This window comes from Numenius arquata, chromosome 5 (assembly GCF_964106895.1).
Source record: "Numenius arquata chromosome 5, bNumArq3.hap1.1, whole genome shotgun sequence".
In the NCBI taxonomy this organism is placed as follows: domain Eukaryota; kingdom Metazoa; phylum Chordata; class Aves; order Charadriiformes; family Scolopacidae; genus Numenius; species Numenius arquata.
The window spans coordinates 41,717,592-41,742,790 of NC_133580.1; the positions used below are offsets into that span (position 1 = coordinate 41,717,592).

At 35.3% G+C, this 25,199-nt stretch overlaps 1 protein-coding gene across 3 annotated transcripts in view; it reads right to left on the bottom strand.

Moving 5' to 3' along the window:
- The window catches only part of FSTL5 (follistatin like 5), a 291,423-nt gene that overhangs the window by 44,082 nt on the left and 222,142 nt on the right, over positions 1-25,199 (bottom strand). For 2 of the 3 annotated variants that reach the window (XM_074147434.1, XM_074147433.1), the window contains exons 9-11: positions 23,079-23,213; positions 6,995-7,021; positions 3,246-3,364 (exon numbers count right to left, since the gene is read on the bottom strand). In XM_074147434.1, the coding sequence (XP_074003535.1) occupies positions 3,246-3,364; positions 6,995-7,021; positions 23,079-23,213 (281 nt within the window). The remainder of the gene's footprint in view (positions 1-3,245; positions 3,365-6,994; positions 7,022-23,078; positions 23,214-25,199) is intronic. The other variant, XM_074147435.1, reaches the window with a different exon arrangement.

Consider the following 25,199-nt stretch of genomic DNA (forward strand, 5'->3'; position numbering starts at 1 on the left):
AGTATTTTGCTCCCACCTCCAACATATATTCAACTTCAAGTGTGAGATGACCTAGTTCACTGAAATACGGCCATTATGAGCTAGTTCTTGTAATAAAGAGAAAGGATTGTGTTGAAATGAAAAGGATTTTTCCATTGGCCTCAAAAAAGGCATATGTTCTATTGCTTATTTCCCACCTCCAGCCTCCTGGAATAACTGTTCCAATTGGGACTCATTGGAAAGGGAAAATAAGAACACTTTTGCATAAGAATTAGAATTTAAAGGTTTTGGATAATAATAATTTGTGGAAGATAAATACAGGTTGCATGTTAGTGAGGAAAATGTCAGAGACACTTCAAAATGATGAGACACTTAACAGTTGAAAGACTCTACTTGGACCATGGTCAAGAATGTATTTGACATCAGGTTTAACAAAAAACTGTCAAACCTCATACAATAAATAATAGCCTGCATCATGAAACAGAAATAAGTTTATTTCTGTCCCTAAGCATCTAGAATTGTCATTATCAGCCTAATAAAGTCTACTTTCATTTGATATGAATTTATAAGATTCAGGTAATTTAGGAGATTCTGGGAAGGAAAGGAGAAAGCTCTTTATAATTTTCTGTGAATCGTGATGATCCAGTAAAACACTAAACCTTTTGCTTCACTTTAAAACAATGAAAGTCTAATTGCTTCCCATGTTAGATACAGACTAAAGTGCTTCGCTGTATTGACACTCAGTTGCATAAGAGGTAATTAAATATTTAGATAAGGGTTCTCAAGTATATAGTTATTGAGAAACTGTATTTACCTTTAGCAAAATTAGCATACTTAAATATGTACATGTGTAACTACTGCAACATCTGTTCACAATACAATGCAATGGCATGTAGAAACATCTGAGTTCATTCTTTTACAGGAGCTCAGTTAAAGGTGATTTATTTTGTTGACAGACAAACAGGAAACTTGGGGAGGAACGCTGCAGTACCATGTGTAATATCCAGACATTTTCTGTAACACTTCCAGTACCTAAACTGTTCTGCAGAATTTAGAAATGTTCCTACACTTTAGCAAATGTTTGGCAATGAAACAGGTCTACTGGGGTTTTACTTATCACTTGAACAGCTAATTCAGAAAAGTGTAAAGAAATGGGAGAGGTTTAAGCAAGCATGCATTTCCTTTAGGTATATGTTAAGAGGTAAGTGATGGAGATTTTATCAGCAATAGTTGTCATAGATGTGAAAGGCTATGTAAAGCCATCTCAAAACATGCAGTATATATTGCACATATATGCAACATCTCTAATTAATAGTTATATTAAGTTATATGACAGAGTCAAAGGGAATTATTAATGAGCAATTTATGACATGAACTCTTACCACTGATCACATGCTGAACTTGACAAAAATCTGATCCTGGGACAGAACTGGGTTATTTTATTATTCTTTTTTGGAGAAAACAGATTTTCCAAAGAAGCTTGAGGAAGATATGATATTCTTCAAAGGAGGAAACAGTTGTCTAAAGCTTCATAGTCAATGAGTTTTTTTCAAGAATATACTGCTGTTGTCATAGTATCAGCAGCATATGCAGGGAATTCTTTTAAACTTGGCTTTCATCCTTCTTCTAGGAGGAAAGTAATCTTAAAGGGTTTTTTCAAAATTTCACAATTTTTTACTGAAATCCATTTCTCAATTTTTTCTTTTTTTTTGGAAAGCAGAGTGAACAATGATGTCACTATAAGTAGAAAAACATAAGGATATTTCTGATTTTTCTTGCAGGAATAAAGATTTATTAACCACCATATGTGAGGGAAGGTATCTTCAGTGTTCAGGGCAATAAGTAGGAATATTGTTGAATTTAATGGGGAAAATGACATGCATTTCTCTATATATATTTACCACACCTACTCACAAGCCAAAAACAACCAAATAAGGACAAGCCTTTTTTTTCCCCTTCCTTTATTTTTTTGTGAAGGTTATAATCATTATGCTACTAGAGGTTTGAAAGCTACAAAAAGGAAACATGTTTGACTAATTCATCCTGATTATTACCACATTTCAATAAAAATACACTTAAAATCTAGGCTGCACTTTAGACCAATAAAATTTTAACAGACTTCTTAAATAATCAGCTTTTGAATTAAACAGCCATAAAAAAAGCTTTTTGGCTTATTTTTGGCTGTGTCAACCTAATTTCACTTAAGCAGCACAAATCAAGGTATGATTAGCTGTTCAAAGCATAATTATTCACACTAAAATAAATCTTGCTGCTGAGTACAGCAGCCTTTGACATCAATAATGATAACTGAAGAGGCAAATCCCATTGAGACAGTTCTGCTGTTACTTCAGTGTGCTTTAGGTACTAGGGAAAGAACCCAAAGTGTACAGCTCATGGGATATTACGTATTTCAAGGTGACTCATTCAAATTCAAATAATGAGAAAAAGTTATTATTTTTTGAAAGGCAATAGATCACATGGAACAAGTCTTAATGTAGTGACTAGTACCAAGTGTTCCTGTGAGAACATGCATCATGTCAGCTAGCAATTTGATCAGCAGTAAAGGAAAAACAACAAAAGAATAAATGGAAGTGGAGAACACACTACTGTTTTTATGTATGCTACACAGGGAAACTACTCCATAAATGCACAGAATTTGGTTGAAATCAGCTATAAATCTGTTGACAATAAAATTATTGAAACTACTTATATGAATTATAAGTTGGAGTCAAAGCATCAATTATCTCTACTAACTTCAGTGGAGCTGCAAGACTGTTTATCAGGATAGGGATTTATCTCATGATAGCTGACAGTTTCATATAGACAAACATCCAGTAAAGAAAAAAGAAGACATTAAAAATAATAACTTTAGATCTTGTATTTAATAGAGACACTATCAATCCCTGATTCATAGAGATGCACTTAACTGGGGAGGGAGGGGAGAAAAAATAACAACAACAACAAACAAACCAGAAATAAAAAGTAGAGAACTCTTAAAGGAGAGGACTGGGAAAAGAGAAAAAACAGCCAAAGAAAACAAAGGGTTTGAAAAGTATACAGGAAATATTCAACCTAAGACAGAGATTGAAAGTTTGATCAAGGAAAATACAGGAAATTTTTAGTCCACCACTATAAGCTACTTACTAATTGAGAAGACATGTCTGAATTTATCAAGCAGAAAACACTAAACTAGCAATAATACATTCTTATTTAAAGAAAACTATAATTGCAAAAATGCTACAAAAAAATTTAAAACAATAACTTGCCTGAAAACCGAGGAGTTTTTCACTAGGCTTAATATGTCTCTGAAATTCACATTCCACTGGTTGTATTACTTTGATGCCGTCTTCATAAAAAACATAAAACATGTTCCCAATGCCCAGACCTTAGGAACAAAAACACATTGACACGTATAAAACTAAATAATGACCAAAAAAAAAATCCTTGTCTTGAACTAAAGCTCATCACATTTTTGGTATGAGATCAATTTGTTAATGCATATAGTGCTAACACAGCTAATCCTATGGGATCTGTTGTTGTAAAACTAAATGAAAAATGTATGTTATTCAGAATTTCACATAGTTTTCTCCATTGGCAATACAGTGTCTTCAAGAATACAGATTTTGAAATATATAGTTTGATATCTGCAGTAACAGAATTGATCTTGTGAAATCATCTCCATTGAAACCAAATTAACATAAATTCTCTGTGTATTCTAATTTTTCTTCTTTTGAGGGATAGTAAAGTTAAAGTAATTTCTGTATAACATTGAAAGAGAAGTTCTGAATATTTGTTATAAACTGTTATTTGACATTTATTTTAGTCAGAAAAGGAAAGGAAACTCTGTTGTATGTTATTGGAAAGCCAGACTTGGGCAGATATTCATTCCAAGTTTGAAGGGCCACAAATGTTTATAGAACTATTCTATCCTTCTATCGCAATGTTAGTGAATGAGAGGTGTGATATAATGTTCTGTGGAGAAAGTGGGAACCAGAACTGTAGCATGAAGTCTCATAATATCTGTGCTCATGAACACAAAAAAGAACATTATCCTTAATTTAAACTGTGCCAATCAAGAAACCAGTTGTTGATTTGCTATGTGGATGTTATGATGGATGACTAGTTCATATTTGTAAAATTCTATGAAGAAAATCACAGTACTCATAAAATTACCATCTTAACCAACATTAACAGCTAAACTGTGGGCTACACTGATAAAAATGTACATGTATCCTGGGTACAGGGCCTAAGCTGCCACTTGAAATAATGATATTTGGTATAGGAACACAAGGGAATAAAACCCAGGAAAAATAAATTTGAGTCTGAAATTCTGCTTATCCTAAATTCTGAAGGAAAAACTATGTTAATAGGGAGATCAAATATCTTAATATCAAATAAAATAATGAGAACACTGGGGGGTGGGGGTGAGCAGTACTGTGTGTTTCTGGATAGACATATGTATATATACACACACATAAAAGTTCCCAGTCCCTATTAGGAATCACATAGGTAATACAGTCATTTAAAAGGTAGTAATATGCATAAGGTTGTCCGACTGTGCCCAGAACAAGCAAATTCAACTATCTTTGAGAAATCTTGTGGAATCATTTCTCACTTTGGCCAAGTTTTCCTAAAAATGTTCACCAAACTGTTCTTCAAAATCAGTGAAGGAGACACAATAAGAAATGTCCTTCTTCCATTTCAATACTGAGTTACGGAAGTCAGTTCACATAAGGAAACTTTATTTGTGGATCCCCCCTTCCAAGTTGTTGTAACCACATAACTCTTCATTTGAGCTTGTGTCTACAAATACCTGTACAAATATCTAATGTATATAAATATCTAATCACTCAGGCAAGCCGCTTCTTTAAAACTACAGGAGCTACACCTCTAAAGACAACTGACCTAATTTTGCAACTTTCCCCCCACCAAACCAAAACCAACCCAGCACATTTATAATACTGTGCCAGAAGCAACAACAATAAATGCAAATATATTTGCTTCACTAAGACTGAATCTATATTTAAAACTGGCTAACACTGATTTGAAAAAAAATGGTAGTGGCTTGGGTTTTTTTTTTTTGCATAAAGGTTAATATTTGGATATATTTATGCTTGTGTATATACTGTATTATTACTATAATACAAATTAATGTACTTTCAAAACCCTGTCCAATTTTCTGACACATTCTCTTTTCACACTTACACAAGCAAGCAGTTGTGATAAGGCTTTTGTGTACCCCATATACAAATATGCATTGCAGGCACTAAAGCCGGTCTCTGGTTTCATAACCTTAATTGTCTTACTAATCAGGCATCCCTCCCTTCCTATCTGTTACTACTTAGACAACAGAAAATGACAGAGTATGCATGGCCCAGACAAGTTAGTGGTGATGCTAATTGGCATCTTCCGGGTATCACTCTTTTTTAAATGAATTCCGACATTGTGACCAGTAACATTTGTTGGAAACATGAGGATAGGCCAACGAGAAACACAGGAGAGATCGAGAAAATCTGCTCCAGAAGATGATGTTGTCACTTCACATTCTCAATTTCTACTATAAATTGTTTTCTGTTTAGTTTCACAATAGTCACAGAGAAATTTGAATCTCTCTACTGTAAGCCCTCTGGTAAGCTACTATTTTTAAATGGTGTTTATTGACACAGAATTTAAGTTTTCCTAAGTGCTTTCTAACCACTGAAAGCAACACAGGACTTGACTTGAAAAGACAGTTCTCTAAAAAATCAAGGGGGTGTCAGTCACGTTTTCAGTTTTATTCAAGATAAAGCACAAGTGATACCTTCCCAATGTGGTGCGAATACCATACATTTGAAAGCTTTGGCGTTAGAATCTTGTTATGCATCAGTTTAATTGTTAACAGCGGAATTGGATGAAACTCTGAACACATAATTTGTACTCTGCAAGGCCAAGATAGAGCAGGAGGATCACAGCTGAGCTCCATTATAATCAGGAAACTGACTGTTTATACCAGCTGAGCAACCAGTAAAACCGGAACACGAAAAAATAAAACTAGTTCATATTTGTAAACACACTGGGAAATGCCAAAGGTTACTGTGTAATTAAGCAAATGAAATATCAAATTTTTGAATCTTCAAATTAATTTAACATAAATCTTTAAGAAACGTGCAGAAATACCATTTGCAGCATGAATTAATAGCAAAGCTTGATCCACTTATAGTATTATCAATCTTCCAATGGAAATAACTGAAACATTTCCTATTCCTGAAATACATTAATTCCTAAATTGCAACTTTAAATTAAGAACAGGCTACTTAGAGCAATGAAACGAGAGCTCATGACAACACTTTTATTATGACACTTTTCTGCAATCTGCTTCATGATATTATCTCATATATATGAAAATTAATACCTATCTTTGTCAATAAAATACACTTTCCATGCTTTCTATGTTATAGCACCTGATACTGTCTGTATTTATATTTATCCTTCAATTGGTCACTAACTGCAAACATCCAAAAAAACCCCCGCCCAATATTTACAAACCCTTCCTGAGTATAAGAAGATAATTATTTGTCTCATTAAGCATCATCAGGTACCTCAATTTTAATTAAACCATTTAAGATTATACTTTTTTCAAGTAAGAATGATTCATACAAGAACATCAATCCCAAACAGCATACAGGCTGATTGTTGGAAGCTTTATCATGTCAGCAAACAAAGTTATACAAATTAAAAGTCTACATTTTAAATCTGAACTTCTTGTTGAATACCTTTGAGTAGCTGAAATTTTTTAACAGTCTAATTCCTTCTCTGCCTGAAAGGAAAAGCAGTTCACAAAGGCACGAGCTTTTAAAGGATTATTTTTCACTATGTTTTTTCTTAAAATCAAATCCCCTAAATGTTGCAAAGGGGAAGGTAATTACTGTAACTGTAGAGTAGGAACAAAAAAAACCCAACCAAACACACAAGAGGAACAATAGATGAGCATTTCACGTAATGCAGAAAATATGAAAAAAGCCATCCGTATTAGTACCTTGCTCTCGCCACAATATGTTTGCAACTGCAGCATGTAAGAGAGAAAAAACAGAAAACACAAATGAACAAGAAAAAAAAACATGAAATGATATATCAGTTCTGAAGTAATTATGATGCTTTAATCTCTGATTCACTAAAATACTTGTACAAGTAAATCAATGGACACAGTGAATTAACAATAAGATTAAGTAAAGTTCTCTATGTCACATGACAAAATTGCGATTAGCCATGATAGTTATTGGGGTTAGGGTAAACCTCATCACCTCCTGTTACATCCCACACACCCCCCCCCCCAAAGTTAACTCCCTTAGCCTTTACCAATAGTGTGTTAGTGTGTGTCATAATCCATTACAAAACACATGTGTAGCTTGCATCCACATAAATTATGTATATTAATTACTGGTGATGTAATTTTCATAATTTCCTTTAAGCACTGGACTTTGAAGAGTTTTATTTCAGGACATCGTTGTGAGAGAAACATACACAACCAAAATGCATACAAGATATTCTTCTGTATTGCTGTAACACAGTCATGCTGCCAAAGTTGTCATGCTGCTTAATGTTTGTTATTATCTTTGGAAGACCAAGATGGGAACTATACGATGGCATGGTAACTGACTAAATGTTTAGGTTGTTCTTTCCATGTATTTGGCCATCTTGTTTACAACTGAATTTTAGACCTTTGAGATAAATGAAAACTAATTATCCTAATACTGCTCTTTCTGCCTGGGGAGAATAAAAAGAAAGCAAATATAATTGTGCAAATTTTAAATGTTTCCAGCTCAGCATGCCATGAAATAAATTGTTTAAAACACCATCACTGAAAAACAAAGTGTTTTGTAACGTAATGATCTTAAGAAATAGAGAAAAAAAATAGGAAAGGAATACAACACAGAGAACACGTATGTGTCACACAAATACATAATAAAATTGTGATATTCATTGAAACGGTGTTGCAAAAGCTAAAAACATTAAGGTGGTTTAAAAAAAAAGTTTGGAAAAAGTAATGGAAGACACATTATTAAAAATTATGTTGGTACACAAATGCTGATTGATCAAAGTTAAGACTAGAAAAGGAACAACTACCACTCCAGAAAGTCCCAGATACTATGATTTTCCCAAGCTTCTTTTACAGGGCACTGCTGAAGACAGGGCCAAGATGGGCTTTTTGCCTCATGCAGTACATAATTTCTCTCATTCTTGTGCTCTGAAAGAACATACACAGCCCCAGATACATAGAAGGGTCCTTAGAAAAAGTGTCAATCTGCTTTCTGACAAGCTCATGATTCAGAGGCTTAGGATAACGGAGCTACAGGGCTTTTCTTTTTCCTCTCCCTCTCCTCTACTATTTTTTGTCTCCTGATTTTTTCCCACAAATTCACTCAACAGAGACAGGTCATTGTATGACCTTAGACACAGTATTTAGAACCACAGAATTATAAACTAGTTTGGGTTGGAAGAGACCTTTAAAGGTCATCTTGTCAAACCTCCCCTGCAATGGGCTGGGACATCTTCAACTAATCAGGTTGCTCAGAACCCTGTCCAGCCTGACCTTGAACATTTCCAGGGATGGGGCATCTACCACCTCTCTGGGAAACGCGTTCCAGTGTTTCACTACTCTCATTGTAAAAAATTTCTTCCTTATATCTAGCCGAAATCTATCCCCATTTAGTTTAAAACCATTACTCCTTGTCCTATCACAACACACCCAGGGTCCATATTTTCCTTAGCCGCCTTTTTTCTGCTGATGTCTCTATAGAAGCCCATCTTTTGCCCTTCACGTTCCTCACCAGATTCAGCTCCAGGAGGGTTTTGGAACTTCTAACTTTATCCCTGCATGCCCAGAAAGTGGCTCTATATTCAGATGACAGTTCTGTGTTTGTCTATATCATCGTATATAGTTTTTTTTCTGTAATAAAGCAAATTAATTTCCCCAGGGCAACCTGGAGGATTTTCTTTAAAATTAGTTTTCTCTTCACATTGTGAGGAAAGAACCATGTAATATATGGCACTTGAGGTACTGTAAATTTAGCCATGAAATTCTACTTTTTATCAGTCTTTTTTCTAGAAGTGACATAGGAAAGAAAATAAAAAGTAATTACAATTATTCAACTGTGTGGAGCTACACAGCATCAAATGAAATGATTTAAGATGCTAAGTACAGAACACATTTATTTGTGTTAATGCAAAATGATACATATGGCTCCCAGCTTTGCTCAAAAAAAAAAAAAAAAAAAAAAAGAGGATAAAAGGAGTGCTTTAAAAGCCCCACACATTCATTTTAAAATGAGCAAATCAGTTGGAGGAAAAAATGAGACATTATTTAAGAGTACTATGTAAAATAATAAATAACAGATATCACCTCCCCTAACACACATCAAGAAACCTCACTTATTTTTTTAAACAGTCCTATAACTTGTATCCAAGCAGGATGTCCAGTCTTCAGATAAAGACCATAATCCTGGAATAAGTACAACATCTGCAGACAGAAAGTATGCTGAGGAACATGTTGTTTACGTTCCTTTTTGGTTAAGCAAAAATTAACATCTTCAGCCACATCCTATCCTCAATTCTCACACACGTATAAACTTCAAGATATCAAAATACATTATTATTGATACATCTCAGTGAAATTTTCTGGTTTTAAGACAGAATACCACCATCTTCTCTTGTGCAATATTTCCCTCATTTATAAAAAGGGTATTCAGACAACACACAGTTAATGAATAATATCAGGAGATGTACTGGGAGTCTTGCAGAAGACACTGTATTCAAGGAGTTAGTGACCTTGAGCAAGCTACATCTGCTACATTGGGCCTTGCACATAAGGCTTGAGACGCCCGTGTGACAGCAATGGTAGCTGCTGCGAGGTTATATGCTAGAATATACCCATAATAGCCTGCGCTGCACATTGGTGGGTGATATGACCGAGATAATGCTGCAACCTGACAGAAGATACATGGTTTTGCTTGTTACACAAGATAAAAGCCACCACAGTATAGGAGGGAGAGGGAATCTCTCCATGGACAGGATCTATGCAGCATGTCATGGGAAAATCCGTCTGGAGTTCATCTGATGCTGCATGAATGCGGGGTGCCTGCATCTGAAGGGACATAAGATTTACTTGCTATCTATATTCCTCTTTTTATTCTATCTTATTAAAGCAGTCATTTTACTACACCACTTGTTGTTGAGACTCTTATACGGACATCCAAAAAGAACCCTGCACCTTGCTTATCTCTCTCCTGACCCACCCAGTGCAGAACGGGAGAATCCATGTTTTCTTGAGAGAGGACTTCTTTTTTTTTATTTTTTAAACACACTTACAGCTCCATAAAAATCACTCTTCATGGTCGTTACATAGGACCTATTCTGTGCTTTTGTGCTCAGACCCAGACTTTGATTATGAGTAGCTAACATAACATCTGAAAGTCTACTCTTCATCTTTGTTACTCATTTTCTGTTGCGCATTTTTCATTAAACTCTGTCCTTAGTACTTAACCAAATTCTGCAGCAGACTGCACTAGCAATACAGATTCCTATCCCCTTTGGATGAAAACGACAACTGCAAAAATCAAATGGCATTTCTGTTACTAAATGAATAAGAGGGTACTACAAAGTCACTTTGCAAATAAATTCTGTATCCTACTCCTTCTTATCTCATTGGTGATAAATGTCATTACGTTCACTTTTCTGTCTCAACAGCCAATGTCAAAGCTTCTGAATATGTCAACTACAGTGTTCTTCCTCCATACTTTTCTTTTTTCCAAACATTTAAGGCGTAACAGTTGGAAATAAAGTATATACATATATATTTGTAAGATTGACATTCCATGAGTTTGGAGATTAAATGTAGCTCTTCTGCTTCCTTTTGGTAATATAATTAGATGTTCACATTATCAGTCATCAGCACACAATACTATATACATCCAGAGAAAAACAAGTTCAGGGCAGTAAGATTCAGAAAAGAAACTTGTTCTCAAAGTACAATACTTTGTTTTTTTCCAGAAACAGTTTTCCTTCTTCTACACATGCTTCGGTGGTCACTATCTAAGAAAACGCTGAATAAGTTTAAAAAATCCATTAACTTTTTTTTTTTTTTAATTAAAAACTGACATTCTTTAGTACCTATTTTATGTATGCATGGTTAAACAATCTGAAATTTTCCTTTGTTTTCTCCTGGCACTACATATTATGAAAGCTAAATAAAATCATTTCATAAAATGCTATTTTGTTGTACTGGAACTCAAACAAAATATATATCAAGTAAGACCTTAACATCCGAAAAAATTCCTAGCTTGCTGCACTAAGAAAACAATGCAGTTTAAAGTGGCTTTTACAACAGGGAAAAAGAGCAGAAAGACATATTTTCTGCATTATATATTGTTCCAATAAACGGGGGAAAAATCCACTGATATTTTCTGAATGCAAATAATGATTGTTGATTAATATTAATAATTCTAAGTTTTGTCTCATCAAAACACAAGCTTTGTATTTAAAGTTCTGTAAATATTTTACCTGAATTTCTCTCAGAACATAACAGCTAATAAACAAACAGTTTCATATCAGTTCATTGTGTTAGACTTTGCACCATCAGATAGGAAAACTGTCCCCTTCCAAGCTTTACATCCCCATAAGGGCAAGAGGTAACAAGTAGATGTAATACAAAACAGGACAATGACAAAGATGCTATAAGGTCATATGGCAAAATTGTGGAATTCAATATTATTTTTCAGAATTGACCTATCATAATCTGCCATACTTTTAATTGCATAAAAAGTAATTTCAAGATGTTTGAAGGGATGCTGTCTGCGTACTTCACTGATAACTACCACCATTGGCAAACATTCTGATTAATCATATATACATCATAAAGAGAATGTATCTGTCACCTTGCTCTCTTTTCTCATATCTCTAACATAATCATATGCTCTTATGTTGCAGGGTAAATCTATACCATCATTACTATCAGGTTGCTGAGCCACCCAAGTTTTTATTTATTATTCTTATTTGAAAAATAATAGTGGTAAAAGTGAAAATGAGGTTAAGGTGATTTACTTTTTGCTCAGTTTCCACTATCAAGCAGAATGAAAACATTTATGCACATATTTGCTTTTAATTTTATTCTTATTTTATGAGAAATTCAGATTTGTTTGGTTTTTATACAAATATAAATACATATAAACTTTAATTTATTTGTGATGCAAACAAACACTCTTTAATCAGTTATCTATTGCTTCCTTCAACTATTTTTAAAGTAATTATGTCAATAAAAAATTCTATTAAAATTCCATTCTTTTTATGTGACATGCACTTTCATTTCAGGTTAGGTTAATACAATAACCAAATATCTATTTTTATGAATATTAAACTATTATTTATCAGTTAAAAGTCACAGTTGATACTTTACTTTTGGTCAAATATGATCACGTTAGCTTATTGTTCTTTAATTCATTTTCTATAAATGTTTATATTGAATCATGCTGAAGTCATTTCCCATAGCCCATTAACTCAGTCCAGTCTACACTAGTAGGAAGAAAAAATGGTTCATGAGATGAATTTCTACCCTATACTTGGAAGTTTGAAATAAAGTCTTTGCCTATGATGCTGTCAACAAGTATAAACTTGTTTAGGTATCCCATAAAATTAAATACCAGCATAAATTATCTCGAAGGAAATTAGGTAAATTGGTACCATTCAGTGTAAGATGTGACAGAAAGATTCTATTAAAGTTGCATAAAACCTTTCAGAGAGAATTTAGGCCATAAATCACAGTCGAAAGGCTTTTAGTTTCATTACAAGTTCTAGACAGTGGAGATGCCTTGTTGCTTATGATGGCCATAAACCTGTCAAGTCAGTAGCATTCAAATCACATAATCTCTTGTTAGGTGATAGGACTATGACATTGCATAAAATGGCACAGTTAGAAATAAATCTACTTAATGGCATTGAACAGGTATATTATTTTTTAAATTTAGACCTAAGACACAGTGCATGAGGCAGATAATTTTTATCCTGCTTTGTGTTACTAGGTGAAAGAATCTGCAGAAGTTGCTTTGTTATATATGATGATGTCATAATTGATGTAATGTGAATAACACAGGAGTCTGTGATTGATGTCCAAGAGTAAAAGATACTAAATATTAAAGTACCATCAAGCACTGTCAAATTAGTCTTGAAAATACCTTAACAGCATTACTTGATAACTTTCCATCATGACAGTTCTCTCCCCAGGCTGCACGCATATGTCTCAATAAAATTTAGATAAATGCTTAAGAAGTCATATTAATCAATGGCAAACTAAACTGAATTTTATAAAATGAAGTTTTGGAAAACATTAAAAGAAATAAAATAATGTAAAAAAAAGAAAATAAAATAAACAATGACAAACACACAAAATTGTTTAGCTTTAAAGGGAACAGCACGTTTTCATGATCTATGACTCTAGTTTAATAGGATTACCCTAAATTGAAACTGAGAGGAATCCAAAGCACAACTGATGTACCTCTCAAAGTCATTGAGGAAGAAAAATAAGAAATGCATTTTTAAAGGTATTGTACTTCAAAATATTTTACTAATAGTGAAGATAAGAATTTTAAGTAGCTGAAAATAACGCATGAAAATATTCCTTTGTCTTTGATGATCAATCTTTTTTTTTCCTGTTTTCTGTATTCTCAGATTTTCTTCTTTATCTCTGTAGATTACATTGTTATACTCTATTCCGTTATTTCAATAAAATATTCCCATTCTACTACAATTCTTCCTTCCTATCTTTTTTTTTTTTTTAACAGGAGCAAGCTGATGATTTTGGTTTGCCTTATGTCTTCTAGGAGTTGGGTTAACCCAAATCTGTGTTTGTGACTATCAAAGGTACTCAACATAACTCTGCAGTGGAGCTCTCAATTTGTGTGCTCATACTTTAAATGCTGTTAAGTACGGAGGAGAAATCTACCAGCTAATAAAAAATTTGAGAGTTCCTTAAAATGCATCTGCACATACTGCAAGCTAGAAAATTAAAAGCCACCTTTATCTGTTACTGTAGAGATGCTGCAGTGCTGTTTACAAAAAGATCCTGTTTACAAAAGAGAGAAATAGCAGTCCTTAAGAAAAGAAGTAGCCTTAGTTACAATTAACATCCCATTTTTGTGCTAACAGAAGTTCCAGCAGCTTGATATTCCTTGACATCAATGCAGCAGCAAAGACCCCAGAAATCATCACAAATGGGTGTTAAAGGCAGAAGAAAAGCATTCTGTGACACCAGCACTACTCACAGTTTAAATTGTACTGATAAGAATCAGATTTTTTTTTAATGTTCCATTGACAATATTCTTCTATAAATATTGTTTTCCTATATTTGCACAGAAGAAAGATAATAATTGAAAACAGAGGCTGATTAAATGTTTTCTACCTTACAAAGGAACGAAAAAGAGGGTAAATGATGTGTAGTCAAGACAAACATTTAAAATAACCCGGTCTAAATGAAGTACACAAAAGACTTGGTAAAAGTTGTTTCGGATGTTTGGTCTGATACTATTAATTTTGAATAAATATCAGAATATATCACAGAGTTCAAGAGAAGTACCATTACCTAAGCCCCTAGTAGCTCCCTCACTCCCTGAAACTTAGCAAGTCAAGTAGCCGTAGGCAGTTAGACTGTCCCAGACAAAAGAATAGACAACACTCGCACATAATTCAATTCTGTGAGAAATCAAAGGACAAGAATATAATTATAGGTCAGCTAATATGTTTTAATGGAAATCAGGTCTTCTCAAACAAACCTGATTATATTTTTTGATGCAAGTAGAATTTTGCTAATGTAAAAATTCATATAGATGTAACCCAGCATTTTGCTAAATATCTAATTTGTTAACACAGAATATTTTAATTAAATATTAGTTATACAATAATAATAAAATACATGTTAATTTGATTAAAAAATGCCAAACTGATTGATCTTAAAAAGTAGTTTTCATTGTTAAATTAAATTTAGTAAATTAGTAAAAGAGGAAGAAGACAGTGCTGGAATGTATCCAGAGCAATGGTTAGTGAGTCTTCATCAATGATCTGTAAACAAACATAGAATGATTTCCTAAGAAGTCTGCGAATTACCTGTTATGAATAACAAGGTTTCAAAAAGTTGTTTGAATTACTTTGTCAAGTATATCTCTAAAATAAATTACATTTTGATAAAGCCAAATGCAAATTTAGACATTTAGGAAAAAATAATGCAGACTATGTCTACACTGGTGGGCTGAGTCAGGTGGGAAGGAGCAGGATTTGGACACTGAGGCCTCACAGGATATAGGGCATGTGGTGGATAAACATATAAACATAAACTTCCACCACTGATACTAGTGGAAAAAAGTGACATGGGATCAGTGGATGCAGAAGCAAAACATTACCAAATATGTATTTCTCTCACCAGAACATTAAAGAAACAAATAGTACATATGCTTCTGCAAAGAGCAGTTTCCATTTTTTTTCAGAGAACTGTACCAAAACCCAATTACAATCCTCAGGATGGTATATTCATAAACCAACAACTCTTAAGAGATCAATTTATGCGGGGGGGGGGGGGGGGTGCTGGTGGTGGGGGAGTGGTGAAGAGAATAAAAGGAGGAAATTGAAGGAAGAACTGACTTCAAAATGGAAACTAAACATTATTCTATGTTACTGAAACTGATTAATTAGTAAAGCAAAATACCAAGAGAAATGAGGGATTCTCCAACTGTCTTTCTAACTCGGGTAGATGCATTTCTGGGAAGATACACTTCAGGGAAACAAAGCATTAGGTCTGTATTCAGGCAGAATAAGATGCAATTTAATGTCTTGTGAAATGGAGAAGACAGATTAGAGTTAGACGAAATGGTTCCATCATGCTTCGATCTATGAATCCATGAAATACCTGTTCTGAAAAATCAAACTACATTGGAATGAAACTAAAACCAGATTTTAAACTGCTATTTGTACTACAAATGTGATTATGCCAGAGACTCCTTCTAACACAGCTGAGTTCTCTCAGGTATCATTAGAGGATCATGACAGTAGGGGAGATTGCTGTCTTCAGATTTAGACCAGGTCATTAATTCCAAGAATGTTTTTACCAGTTACCACAGGGGTTATCCAGCTATCACCCAGACCAGCTATCTCATTCTCGATGGCTTTAACTGCAAACTTGAGGGAAAATGGAATTCACAGCACAAAAAGAGTTTCCAGTCTCTAGAGAATTAAAACAGCACAGTTCTTGCATTCAGAAATATTTTAGATGCTACTGTTGTAGGAGTAGGATGTATAGATCTATTCATTGTACATGCTGCATGGCTCTTATTGGCTATCAAAGTCATGATACTTTAAAATGAATGTTCTGAAAAGGTACATAAGGAGCCAATAAAGAAGGCACAAGAAATACAGAGGTAATTTAGAGGCAATTGAATTTTTGTGTTCTTTATGAATCTAAGATGCTAATAAATATAGAAAAGATTAATACCTAGTGGAAAAAGAAAAAAAATAAATTTACATTTGTATAAAATTTCATAATGATCATAAGTAGTTTCCAGTTAGAGCATTTTCATGAAACATTTACTTTCACCTTAAGGCCAAATTTTCTCGGATTAAAATATAGCCTAAAATAAAAAATTTCCAACAGAGATTACAAAATCTAAAAATTCCCAGGCAAGGACCCTGCTGGGAAGAAGAAGAAAGAACAAAGACCACATTATAAAATGTATACACACCAGGAAGAAAATTAATGAGAGAACTGGGCTTGTTCAGCCTGGAGAGGAGAAGGCTTTGGGAGCACCTAATAGCAACCTTCCAACACCTACACAGAGGTTCTCAAGAGGATAGAGCCAGACTCTTCAGAACTGGCTCTGCAGCCATTGGTATTGCTGGAAAAAACAGTCAGGCTTTCACACACACTAGGTCTGATACAGAAGCAGCATACTTCAAAGCCTGAAGAATTACTGAGAGTTTAATTAGTAAAACTCCATTTAGACACTTAGATCAGGAAAACCAACTACTTTGTCAGACATGGTCAAAATGATACATGAACAACTAGATAAATGAATATTATCAAAATTATCTCGAAGTATGGACTGTTTCTAGCTGGAAACCTTTTTTTCCCCATGAAGCAAAGAAAAAGTAGTTACATTGAGAATCTACTCTGTTCTAGTAGTCCTAAAGCCTGGGTCTACTGAGTGCAAATGGCATCTTCAGAACTCAACCAAACTCCCAAGAAGTGTCCACCCACTGCATATATCACTGATTGCCTGGAGATTTTTACTGTGTCAAACACCGGAGAAATTTTGTTGTAGTATGTTCTAGTGATAATCTCACTGCATGAACCACCAATATCAAGTCCCAGATTGTGATGTAAAATGCTGTCAGCCAAATGACTACAGCATTTGTAACATGAGTAAAATCATGTTTTCTTCCTAATGACTGTTTCAGGACTGGCCATAGTTTATCAGCACAAACATTAAAAACTAAAAGCAACAAAACCCCTGGTTTTTGACACAGCAATAACACAATGCTTTAATCTAAATAGTAGACATCAGAAGAATTAAACAGGATCTGATCCCACTATAACTGAAGGCATGGTACGTGATCACCTAAGGAATCTAAAGATATACAAGTCCATGGGACCTGATGAAATCCATCCCAGAGTCCTGAAGGAACTGGCTGATGAAGTTGCAAAACCACTTTCCATGATATTCGAAAAGTCATGGCAGTCAGGTGAAGTCCCTGCAGACTGGAAGAAAGGAAACATCACACCCAGTTTTAAAAAGGGAAGAAAGGAGGACCCTGGGAACTACCGACCTGTCAGCCTCACCTCTGTGCCTGGGAAGATCATGGAGCAGATCCTTCTGGATGCCATGCTTGGGCACATGGAGGACAGGGGGATGATTCAGGACAGCCAACATGGCTTTACTAGGGGCAAGTCCTGCCTGACTAACCTAGTGGCCTTCTATGATGAAGTGACTAGGTCAGTAGACAAGGGGCGACCTATGGATGTAATCTATCTGGACTTCTGTAAGGCCTTTGACACAGTTCCTCACAACATCCTGCTTGCCAAATTGGGGGGATACGGATTTGATGGGTGGACGGTTCGGTGGATAAGGAATTGGCTGAATGGTCGCACCCAGAGGGTGGTACTCAATGGCTTTAAGTCCAGATGGAGAGCAGTGACAAGTGGTGTCCCTCAAGGGTCCGTCCTGGGACCATTACTGTTTAACATTTTTATCAAAGACATAGACAGAGGGATTGAGAGCACCATCAGCAAGTTTGCAGATGACACCAAGCTGTGTGGTGTTGTTGATACACCAGAGGGATGGGATGTCATCCAGAGGGACCTGGACAAGCTGGAGAGGTGGGCCCAGATGAACCTCATGAGGTTCAACAAAAGCAAGTGCAGGATTCTGCACCTGGGAAGAAACAATCCTCAGTATAAATACAGACTGGGGGATGAGGTATTAGAAAGCAGCCCTGAGGAAAGGGACTTGGGGGTGCTGATGGACGAGAAGCTGGACATGAGCAGGCAATGTGCTCTCGCAGCCCAGAAGGCCAATCGCATCCTGGGCTGCATCAAAAGAAGTGTTGCCAGCAGATCCAGAGAGGTGATTCTGCCACTTTGCTCTGCTCTGGTGAGACCTCACCTGGAGTACTGTGTGCAGGTCTGGAGCCCTCAATATAGAAAGGACATGGACCTGATGGAGCGGGTCCAGAGGAGGGCCACCAAAATGATCAGGGGGCTGGAGCACCTCTCCTATGAGGGCAGACTGAGGGAGCTGGGGTTGTTTAGCTTGGAGAAAAGGAGGCTCCGGGGAGACCTCATAGCGGCCTTCCAGTACCTGAGGGGGGCCTGCAGGAAGGCTGGGGAGGGTCTGTTTACAAAGGCTTGCAGTGACAGGACGAGAGGCAATGGTTTTAAGTTGGAGAAGGGGAGATTTAGATTGGATATTAGGAAAAAATTCTTTACCATGAGGGTGGTGGAACACTGGAACAGGTTGCCCAGGGAGGTGGTTGAGGCCCCTTCCCTTGAGATATTCAAGGTGAAGCTCGTCGAGGCCCTGGGCAACCTGGTCTAGTTGGGGGTGTCCCTGCTGACTGCGGGGAGGTCGGACTAGACGACCTTTGGAGGTCCCTTCCGGCCTGGACCAATCTATGAATCTATGAATCTATGATAATAGACAGCATCAGACATTTATCACCAGTACTTATAGCATGTTTATATAGGTAATACAAACTAAAAATTTCCATTACAACTTCACAAATCTAGCAAAAAGTGTGCATATGTTTGGACACATGTTAAATATATCAAATTTCAGCTACAGAATGAGTTAACTGGTAAAAAACAATGCTGAAGTTAATGTATTTTAAAGAAAATAATTTAATTCCTCTCACCTGAGGCAGTGCCAAAATGAAAGCATATTTTCAGAAATTTTATTTTTAGTGCACATTGAAAAAAGGCTGATATTTTAAGAAGAGGTTGAACTATTCTTGCAACTGTCATCCATTATTAAAAGTTTTACTTATCTGTGACAGAACAAGGGTTCAGTGTTCAGTACTGGCATCTACTGAATGGATCTGGGTGACAAAGCACTTTTATATTATTTTCCATTCCATCCCAAATTACCATCTTGATGATGAACCATTATCATTAAAGTACATTGACTTTTCTTGGGAACTGAAATTCAAATTTCTGAAACTGGAAATTTTAAAATTAACAATGTTCTGGCACCCCTAAGTCATACTCCACATTATATATTTTTATTTTTGCTACTAGCATCACACTTCCCACACTTCAGTATAGGTTTGCCATTCGCTCTATTTCTTCTCTGTTTATAAAACAGACACATGTATTAGATGCCTCTGTAACCCATGCTGTGAATTTTGAAAACCTAGCAATCTGACAATATTTTTAGGCACACAAATGAAGGAAAGTTTTGCTTATCATTTAACAATCTATTTATCCATAATGGTACTGGTTTTAATTTAGGCAGAGGTGCCAGAAAATATAGGATTTTCTCTTAGGAGCTGTTTTCATTACTTATTCCCAAAGGAATGAGCTAGCCATACCCTTTCTGCTACATATATTAAATTTTTCTCAAAGCACTGCATCGAGTCTTCCACATAACAAATTTGAGATATGTTGAAATTCAGATTCCACAGATAACTACAAAAATTTATCTTATTATGCAAAGTAGTATTAAAAACGAAACGCTTTCATACGCACATAAACAATGGGTCAGATAAGTACAAAAGTGAACATTTTCTTTGACTATTAAACTTTCTAGGAAATAAAATACATACATTGGTAAAAATGGGACCATGTTCTGTATTCATTATGTGGCTTATAAAATTACCGTCATGCTTAATGCAGTGCAATTGTATTTTATATTTTAGAGCTCCACTGTAAAAGTTCTCACTATCCTCTCAATAGCCAATCAACTCAACGTTCTGAAGTGCTTTTACATTACTATGATTTTTACCTTATGTGACATTTAAAATGTAGACAAGCTGAGATTAACTGATAAGCTAATGAGAATCTGTTCTACTTTTGTTCAAAGTAATATCCTGAAATTTCCAGAAGGGAATATTCCAGTAAGGGGAAAGAAGAAGAAGAAAAATAAAAAAAAAAGGATTAAAAAAGTAAACACATCTGCTTTATTCTCTTAAAGAAGGATAAAAGCAAAAGTGTTTATAAAACTGTCATCTATGATATGTATAGTTTATATCAGATCACATGAAATCACATTTACATCATCAGAAACTATCTTTAGAATGTAACTTGTGATCTAGTCAGCACGCTTTAAAGTAGTAGTAGCACTGTGTTAAAATGTGTGTAGGGGGGACAAAAGCCCACAATCCTATCCAAGTGGTTTTACCTTTGTCATTTTCTTGCCTTATAATACCTAATTTGCTGCATGAAACAGTGTTTGGGGAAAAATATAAAAATAAGCAGAGAGGAGTTAATAATAAAGTCCTTTTACTCTTTCAGTTTCCTAATGCTAGCAACTCCTTCCTGTAAAGTGACTTTTTTTTTAAACAGAAGCATTTTTTTAAATTGCATCTATCAAAATTCGTACCTGTGAAGGCAGTTCGTTCATGTAGTTTGATAATGATATTGATAGTAACTGCTTTTTTTTATTAGTATGTACCTTAGTCTTCTTACAGAAATGGGTTTCTGAGCCAAAGTAAGTAAATCAGAGTACCACAGTAAGTATCTCATGTAAATATCTGTGGCATCTATATTTGAATGATATAATTATGCACCTATAGACTATATGCGTATTTACACATCCACTGATTTTAAGGAAACCATGTTCAGACAACAAGGAACACAATAGTAAACTGCCTCCCTTCAACATACAACACAGAACTCACAAAGTAAATAATTTTTATAGGAAGGAAGGAGACTGCGTCTTTTGGATGAATTGTCTTAGAACTAATTTGGTTTATTTTCTGTCTTCCTTCATTTACATCTTTCATGACACCAATGGTCATCATAACAACTTGCTGCTAGTAGATTTTAAAGCCTTTGTTGCAAGCAGTGTTTCTTGCATAGCATGTGATTTTACAAATCCTGTAAAGTTAGCTAATCTAAAAATATTGCGTCAAATTACAGTTTCTGAAAAGAGTATTTTGCACAGGTGTGGCCATTCCTGCATAATCACTGCAGATCAGGTCTTTAGAGGGTACAACAATTAGGTAACTACAAGACTTGGAAACTGGACAGTTGGATATAAATATTTTGTTGTTAAGGCCAAACAAGTCTTAACCAAGCATGAACAAATTCTAGTTTGTCAAGGTTTTGTAATTAGGCAACATTCACAACATTTTTCACAGACTGCAAAAGGCAAATGAAGGTGACCGAGCTATCACCAGATTACTAGAAATTCAGCATGATCAAACAATTTATTTATCCTCAGCTGCCTTCTCAGAAATGTCTGAGCAGTCATTTTCATGACAAAAACAAACATGTTAAGACTTTTGAAATGACAGTTATAATTAGTCTTACTGAAAGCAGCTAAGTAAAGATATTAACATTTGGACTATAAAATTTTCCTGCATGGAAGATTTCCTCTGAAATGTTTAAAGCTTAATAAACCTACATGTAACTGAACTCAGTGTCTTGCAACAGGAAGTGTCAGGCAGACTTGCAGTGCTACTAATTCTGCCTCTAGTATCTTCTGTCGAGTACTTGGCACTGCTGAATAAGCTTCAAGATAAATAGGAATGCCTTAACTTAAGGCAGGCTCACTAGTGACATAATAATCATTTTACTAGATACAAATGCTGAAAAATGGTGAAACAAATGGGTGAAGTGTAAACTCAAGAATGGATTTTTCCGAGCAGAAGAAAGAAAAGGCAGGGCAAAGAAGAATCAAGGCAGACTAAGAATAGGCAAAGAGGGTTTATAAGCCCCTCTACCATTCGGCAGTGGATAAAGAAAACTATTTTTTGGTAGTGGTAGAGATTTCTTTGGCATATCAAATTCCCAACTTTGCAAGTGAATGTTGTAATTGTTGCTCTGCATTTCTAGAGAGCCCCAGTTACCCAGGCACCAGACAGCATGGGCAGGCTGGAACTGATCTGGCCCTGCAGGTGAGATAAGTCCTGTGATGACACTCATGTCATGGGTGCCAAGTTTGACTCTTGGTATATCTCAAAAAACTACAGGAAGAAAGACTGGAAAAGGTTTTCTCCCACACCCCCGTCAACACCCAGAAACCACACCAGGACTACTGCTTTGCCTTATTTAGGCATCCAGTTCCTTTTTATCTTTATAATCACTTCATATGCAACAAATCTCTCATGAAGAAACTATTCAAATTTTAACAGCAATGTGAAAAATACATCAATTCACGGAATGAATCAGAGATTTCATTTTACTTCTAAATAAACTTCAGATGACTAAGTCATGCCTTCAGTGACTCTTGGATATCAGTATTTAAACTTTATTTTTTTTATCATTTTTTTTACACATACTCATTTTAATTTACTTGATGTGTCACGGTTTTTAATACTGATTTAATGTTTACGTGAGGACTACATGTATTTTCACACTTCTCAATACTTACGGGTCTTTCGCGCAGAATCTTCTACAAAAAGAGAAGAAATGTCTTCATCCACGCCAGCTTCATTCCTTGCAATACAAGTATATGCTCCTGTATCTTCATAGCGCACGTTGCTAATGTGAACCTCACTACCATTTGCTGAAAGGAAAGGAAAATTCAACATGCAGATATGCTACAGTGCTTTCAGATTATACATTCAGAAGGCTTTCTCTGCTTATACTAATTAAACCATTTTCATTCCTGAGTTCATAACTTGGAGGCATGCCAAACTAATCCAAAGGTATTCAACTGGCTAGTGAATTACATGCACTATTATTCATCTCACAGATATCTGGAATACCTCAGCTGATTTTGCACTTCAGAGCCAAATATCAGTCTGAGGTTTTATGTATGTTTAAACAACTATGGTTGTCTTTAAAATCAGGTAAATATTATGTTTTTATTATGTTGCATTTGGTCACTTGATGCTACCACTGGCTTTACACAAAATAATCCCGGTTTCCATGGAACATAATGGTCTAAAATTTCAACATAAACAACAATTTTAATAAAGTTATTTGTTTCTAGTAATCACAAGCACATGGGTTTTTTTTTTAATGTGAATGCAGTGTAACATTAAAAACTGGCACATTGGAATTTTACACCTTCATCAGTGGAGGAGGCTATGGAAACCACTTCAGGAGTTGTACGTCATCTTAAGTACAAATGTCAACTAACAGTCCAGGTTTCACAGGCAAAGGTCCTTTAAATAATGTGATGTGAATATGATGTGACAACTGATTCATTGCATTTTCAGTATAGTACACTTGTTCAACTGTAGGATCTATTTTACAAAAACAGCTTTGTAGTTATTCTAAAATACGGACTAGAAGGGTCACTTGGTTATGGGTTTTGCTTGAAGCTAATGCATAGATAGTTTAACCTGGGAAAAACTCAGAAAAAATGCAATGAGATTTTCAAAATTTTATTGCAAATAAATATATCCAAGAAAATAGAATTAAATGTATTTACCTTAGGGAAGAACCATTTTTATTTATTTATCATAAATATATGATATAGAGAAGTAAGTAAAAAAATTCCACTCAAATTCCCAGAAGAGAATTCCCTCTCCCTATGGGAGAACTTAACATAATGCTGCTATGGAAGAGGAGTCTATCACTTTCTACTGATAGTGGAAAAGTGTTTCTGCATAGCAATTGTTCACATACCTCCAGGAGAAGGGACCAGGAAAGAACAGAGGACTATGCCACCTGTTAGGAAGGCAAGACTCTCTTCAGAGGAGCATTCACCGTCTGGCCCACTGTTTCTTACACTGCAGCCTGACTGCTGTCCTACCCTAATGCACATCCTGGTTTTGCAGATGAATGAGAGAAGGTTTTGAATGGAACACTGGCAGCACAAGATTTTTTTTCCTATGGCTCATCAAAAATCACCAGAAGGACTACAAGAAGCTAGAAGGTTTTGTGCTGGGCAGGTTCACAGAATTGGCTGAGTCCTGATGATTCAGAAGACTGAAGATTCACAGACTGGCCTTTATTGTTGATTAAAAGTAAGACTTCCCTTTAGTTGTTTTTTTTTTTTGTTTGTTTTTTTATTATTTTAATGCAGTGTCTTTGCACTTCCCTGGACATCTGCTGAGACCCCTCAGGAAACAGCACGTCCATTTCAGGTCCTCCTGTCCTTTCCACCATCCAGTCCCCAAGTCTCACTGAGGTTCTGATCAATCAAAAAACTTCTGTTTTCGACTAGGCTGCAGTAAAGAAGTTTGGCTCATGTTCTGATCTAAATTTAAATCTGAACTCATGAAAAATAACTAGATTAATATCAGTGCATTAGAATAAATCTTTACAGACAAAAGCACTCCTTCCCAATTTAAATATTAGTGTTGAATACCCACTGAATGGTATTAATATAATTGTAGTGACTGATTCTAATATTGTGTTGGGACTGGGGCTGCTTGCTCTAGTCAGAAACTGCACAATTTTTAACCGAGAAGAGCATATTGGAATTTACTGGTAATTCTGACAGTAAGTACAAGCATTATTCTAACAAAGAGAAAGCAGAGAAGATATATGTCTTGGGGGGCAACTGGAACACATCTTCTGAAATGTTTTAGCTTGAACT